Source organism: Oryctolagus cuniculus, chromosome 11 (genome assembly GCF_051225735.1).
Source record: "Oryctolagus cuniculus isolate XC-2025 breed Fujian yellow rabbit chromosome 11, ASM5122573v1, whole genome shotgun sequence".
Lineage (NCBI taxonomy): Eukaryota > Metazoa > Chordata > Mammalia > Lagomorpha > Leporidae > Oryctolagus > Oryctolagus cuniculus.
In genome coordinates, this window is record NC_142877.1 from 123,058,122 (window position 1) to 123,064,121 (window position 6,000).

Below are 6,000 nucleotides of genomic sequence, written 5' to 3' on the forward strand. Positions count from 1 at the left end.
CAGCCCCCCCAAATATTTATTTATTTATTTATTTACTTGAAAGCAGAGTGACAGAGGAGGGGGGACCTTCCATCAGGGGCTCATCCCCAGGGCTGGGTGAGGCTGAAGTTGGGCTGGGAGCCTGGTTCTCCACCTGGGTTTCCTGGATGGATGGGGGGGTCCAGGTATGTGGGGCGTCCTCTGCCGCCTTCCCGGGAGCTTCAGCAGCCAGGCTCGAGCCAGCACGCCAGTGTGGGACGCCGGCATCGCAGGCTTAGCTGCTGTGCCCGGTGCCCGCCCCGGCCCTCAGGCGTAGGACCTTGGTGCGTCTCTTATATTCGGTTTTGTCTGCACACTGTTTCATCAGTGAACTGGAAGCTTTTGTTTTTTTAAGTTACTTGAGAGGTAGAGTTACTGAGAGAGGGAAAGACAGAGAGAAAGGTCTTCAACTGGTGGTCCACTCCCCCCGCCCATGGCTGCAACGGCTGGAACTTCTTCCGGGTCTCCCACGTGGGTGCAGGGGCCCAAGGACTTGAACCAGCGCCCATATGATTCCATTGCGGCAGGCAGAGGCTTAGCTCACTATGCCACAGCGCAGGCCCCAAGATTCTTGTTTTGAATGTTGGTTCCCAGAGCAGAGCAGAAGGAACCACTGCTAGGAGTCTCGCTCTGCCGGTTGTAGCGGCCGCAAGTTCCTCTGGTGGCCTGAGGGCAGAGGTGGTAGGGCGGTATCCGCGCCCCGCAGCCCTTCTGCGGCTGAGCGGCTGAGTGGGAAGTCCTGTCTGCACTCTCCTTTGCAGTGCTAACGGGTGTGGGTGGTGTGGGTGGCAGGTAACGAGCAAGCTCTTCTCCGTGCGCTGAGGCTGGCGTCTCCAGAGCGGGAGAGGCACTCGGAGCTGTGCCGCGTTTCTGTGCTCACCCTGGTTTCCTCTCTCACAGGTGATGCCGAGGACGCGGGCGCTGCAGGCGGAGTGGCACGGGTCCTGTCTGCACGTGAGAAGCCCGTCTGCCCTGCAGAGCCGCACGCCGATACCATGAAGGGCTTAGCCACAGACTCTCCGGACGGCAGTGCCGAGTGCTCCAGGGGTCGTGCGGTGTGCGTGTCAGCGATGTGCGGGAGCAGCCAGAGAGGCGGCGGCGTCACGCAGAGGCCGCGGCCGTCTCCCCGCAGGGGCACACACGAGCCTTTGTGTCTGTTTTTTATTCTAAGATGCTGACATAACAAATCAAGCAGAATAGTTATGGTCAGTCATGGAGAATGACCAGGAAGCTCGTCCCAGAGGGGATGAGGATTTGGATTCTGTAAATTTTAAAATAGAAGAGGAGGATGATCAGATTCCTGGTCACGGTTTGGAAAGAATGGCCTTCCCGAGCGAGCAGGAGGACGTGAGGCAGACAGACAGCGGGGATGAGCAGGCCGAGGCCGGAGGGCCGGGCCGCCCCTGTGCGCCGCCCGAGAGGGAGAAGGACGACGAGTACGGGCCTCTGTTCTCGCGCTACAGCAGCACGCTGTACGACGTGGCCATGGAGGCCGTGGCCCAGAGCCTGCTCTCCAGCCGCCACGTGAGCTCCAGGAAGAAGTCGCCCGCCTGGAAGCATTTTTTTATCTCGCCCAGAGACAGCACGAAGGCCATCTGCATGTACTGCATGAAGGAGTTCAGTCGGGGCAAAAACGAGAAAGACTTGAGCACGAGCTGCCTCATGCGGCATGTCCGCCGGGCGCACCCCACGGTGCTCGTCCCGGAGAACGGGGGCGTGGCCGCCGTGGCCGCGCTGCCCTCGGCCTCGCTCCTGCTGCCCTCGCAGCCGGCGGACGTGGGCGACCTCGGCTCCGTGCTCTCGCCCGCGAAGCTGGTGCAGAAGATGGCCTCGAAGATGCCGTCCCCCGACCGAGTGACGGAGGAGTCGGTGTCCGTGGTGTCCTCTGAAGACGTCTCCTCGGACATGTCTGTTTCTGACAAGTGCGGCAGGGAAGAGGTCCTGGCAGGGGCGTCGCCCCAGCTGCCCGCCCTCCAGTACGACGACGCGGCAGAGGGCTTGGCGGAGAAGAGCCTCCCGCTGCCCAAGAGCGCGTCTGGGTCCAGGCGGCGGTCGGCCGTGTGGAAGCACTTCTACCTGTCGCCCCTCGACAACTCCAAGGCCGTGTGCATCCACTGCATGAACGAGTTCAGCCGCGGCAAGAACGGGAAGGACCTGGGCACGAGCTGCCTCATCCGGCACATGTGGCGGGCGCACCGCTCCATCGTGCTGCGGGAGAACGGGGGCGGCCCGGGCATCCCGCCCCTCTACTCGGCCTCGCCCACCCTGCTGCCCGCGCTGCTGCCTCCCGAGGGCGAGCTGCACGCTGGGTCCTCCCCAGGGAAGCTGGTCGGAGAGTCGCGCTCGGCCGCCTCCTCCCCCGACAGGCTGGCTGACGACCTGCAGTCGCGACTGAACCCTGGAGACGCGTTCCTGGAGGACGCGTCCGTGCTGTCCTCCTCCGACGACGTGGGAGAGGCCTCGGCCGTGTCCTCCCCGGAGAAGCAGCAGGCTGACGAGCCGAGTCCCCGGCGGCCGGAGGCCGGCACCGTCTTCCAGCAGAACAAGAAGGTGATGAAGAGGCTGAAGTCGGAAGTCTGGCACCACTTCTCGCTGGCCCCCATGGACAGCCTCAAGGCCGTGTGTCGGTACTGCGGCTGCGTCATCAGCCGGGGCAAGAAGGGCGACGTGGGCACCAGCTGCCTGATGCGCCACCTGTACCGACGCCACCCCGAAGTCGTCGGGGGCCAGAAGGGCTTTCTGGGAGCCAGTCTGGCCAACTCTCCGTACGCCACGTTGGCCTCTGCAGAAAGCTCCTCCTCCAGGCTGGCCGACCTGCCGGCGGCGGTCAGCAGGGGCAGTCAGGCCACGTTTCCTGTGAGTAGCAAGAAGACCTCGAAGTTGTGGAACCACTTTTCCATTTGCTCCGCAGACTCCACCAAGGTGGTGTGCCTGCACTGCGGCCGCACCATCAGCCGGGGGAAGAAGCCCACCAACCTGGGCACCAGCTGCCTCCTCCGGCACCTGCAGCGGTTCCACGGCAGCGCGCTGAAGCCCGACGCCCCCGTGCCCCGCGGGCCCCCAAGCGCGGAACTGCCCGGGGCGCCCTCCTTTGACACCACCGAGAAGTTTTACGATTCTCACCCGGTTGCCAAAAAGATCACAAGCCTCATAGCCGAGATGATTGCACTTGACCTCCAGCCCTACTCTCTGGTGGACAGCGTCGGCTTTAACCGGCTGCTGGAATACTTGAACCCTCAGTACTCTCTGCCCTCTCCTTCCTACTTCTCCAGGACGGCTATCCCGGGCATGTACGACAACGTGCAGCAGATCATCGTGTCGCACCTGAGGGGAGCCGAGAGCGGGGTGATCCACTTCACGTCCGGCATCTGGATGAGCAACCAGACGCGGGAGTACCTGACCCTCACGGCTCACTGGGTCACCTTCGAGTCGGCGCGGCCCCACTGTGAGGACCACCACTGCTCAGCACTTTTGGACGTGTCGCAGGTCGACTGCGACTACAGCGGCAACAGCATCCAGAAGCAGCTGGAGTGCTGGTGGGAAGCCTGGGTGACGTCCATCGGCCTCCAGGTCGGCATCACGGTCACGGACAACCCGAGCATCGCCAAGACCCTGAACGAGGGGGAGCACTCGAGCGTGCAGTGCTTCAGCCACACGGTGAACCTGATCGTCAGCGAGGCCATCAAGAGCCAGAGGATGGTGCAGAACCTGCTGAGCATCGCGCGGAAGGTCTGCGAGCGGGTGCACCGCTCGCCCCGGGCCAAGGAGAAGCTGGCGGAGCTGCAGCGGGCGTACGAGCTGCCCCAGCACCACCTGCTGCAGGACGTCCCGTCCAGGTGGAGCACCTCGTTCCACATGCTGGAGCGGCTCATCGAGCAGAAGCGGGCCGTCAGCGAGATGGCGGCCGAGTGCGATTTCAGAGAGCTGATCAGCTGCGACCAGTGGGAGGTCATGCAGTCCGTGTGCCACGCGCTGAAGCCCTTCGAGGCTGCGAGCCGGGAGATGCGCTCCCGCGTGTCCACGCTGAGCCAGGTCATCCCCATGATCCACATCCTCAACAGGAAGATGGAGACGCTGGCCCAGGAGACCATGGGCATCGACACCATGCTCAAGTCTCTGAAGGAGGCCATGGTCAGCCGGCTGGCCGCCACCCTGCACGACCCCAGGTACATCTTCGCCACGCTCTTGGACCCTCGTTACAAAGCCTCCCTGTTCACGGAGGAGGAGGCCGAGCAGTACAAGCGAGACTTGATCAGGGAGCTAGAACTAATGAATTCTACCTCAGATACCACGCCTGCCTCCAGCGGCTGCGACGCGGGCTCCCCCTCGAAGGACTGTGCCAGAGGGGATGACCTGTGGTCACTCGTGGCCAAGGTGAAGAAGGAAGGTCAGAGAGAGAAGTTGCCTGAGGACATGGTGCTCGCGTACCTGGAGGAGGAGGCGATCGACCACAGCTGTGACCCGCTCGCCTACTGGGCCCTGAAGAAGGCCGCCTGGCCGGGGCTGTCCGCGCTGGCCGTCAGGTTTCTGGGCTGCCCGCCCAGCACCGTCCCTTCGGAGAAGCTGTTCAGCACGCCCACCGAGAGCGGCAGCTGCGGCCAGTCCAGGCTCATGATGGAGCATTTTGAGAAACTGATCTTCCTGAAAGTGAACCTCCCCCTAATATACTTCCAGTATTGACACTCGACAGAGCCGCCCTCACGGGGAGCCTCTGCCTGGGCTCTCGCTCGCTCCCGCTGGGGCCGTGCACGACATGGACCAGGCACTCTCAGGGCCACCCTCCAGCGCTCACCGTAATGTCTCCGCGTGCCTTACTGCTCCTCCAGGCCAGGGATCGCGGTGTTTTAAGTCCGCTAGACATAGCCAGTCTTGTCGATTATGAAATGCGATTAGGTTTTAATTCATAGCTGTAAAGTTTTTTACAAGTCGGGGGTTAGTGATTTGTTTTACTAGCGCGGCGAGAAGATGTAAACGATTTTGTTCTGTCGGCTTTTTATTCAATTATGTAAAAACACAAATCAGGTACTGTACTTTAGCTAAAACTGCGCTGATTGCAGCAAGGGCTTCTGTGGCCGTCAGGCGAGGTCTGGGAGTGGGAGGCGGCGGTCAGGCCGCGCTGACCGAGCGGTTTCTCACTGCAGGCGCTAAGCAAGCTGAGGAGGAAGGGAGCCCTCTAGGTGGAAGGAGACTGTTCACGGCGACCCAGACTTGGCATTGGAGAGCTTGGCTGCACTGGGCGTGGCGTGGAGACTGGTCCGCCGGCTGTCAGTCACCGGGCCGCTCCCATTTCAGGTTCTTGCATTCAGGTTTCCTCCCATCAGAACTCAGAGATGTCCCACTGTTCTCACGAGGGCCCTTGCCACGGGACCTCAGTGTGTCACTTCATGCTGACTGCTGGCCAGTGCCTGCTGGTCAAACCCCCACGCCACTGACTGCGTCTGCCGAAGTGCACCGGCCCCCAGTCTGGTCAGATTACGTGGAAGGTTCTAGAAGAGATGGCGTATCAACAGGAAAGCAGCTTGTCATGTTCCAGTTGTAGGGGTAGCCTTAGCCTTAGGTGCTCAGGTTTTTGTTTTTGTTTTTGTTTCGTGATAGGGAAGATTTAGCCATCACTGGGGTATCCTAGAATCCTGAGGACATCAGAATGAAATGAAATATCAGTTGTCAGGTTCTTTAACAGTGTCTCTGGAGTTTTTGCTTTAATATCTTTTTAAAAAGTTCATTTTCTCATTTCAGATCAGTTAAATATTCTGAGTGAGCTAAATCACTCATTTGCCTATGACCTTTTGAAAAAGTTGTTTAAAATACTGTACCTATGCTTAATCTAAATTTGCATTTGACTATGGTTTAGTGTATTTATAAATGGTGAACTCAGTTTCTGAAATTAAACTTTTTATTTGCAGTTTTCTAGTGCTGGTGGGCAGTGGCTTTTTATTTTTCAGCTAATAAAACATGACGTGTGGAAGCCACACTCGTGCGGCA

General features: G+C 60.1%; 1 protein-coding gene across 6 annotated transcripts in view; it reads left to right on the plus strand.

The window, feature by feature from the left end:
* ZBED4 (zinc finger BED-type containing 4) overlaps positions 1 to 6,000 on the plus strand; it is a 31,264-nt gene extending 25,264 nt beyond the window's left edge. For all 6 annotated transcript variants that reach the window (XM_051839190.3, XM_051839187.3, XM_051839189.3 and 3 more), the window contains one exon: positions 919 to 6,000. In XM_051839190.3, the coding sequence (XP_051695150.3) occupies positions 1,231 to 4,698 (3,468 nt within the window). In that variant the 5' untranslated portion in view covers positions 919 to 1,230 and the 3' untranslated portion in view covers positions 4,699 to 6,000. The remainder of the gene's footprint in view (positions 1 to 918) is intronic.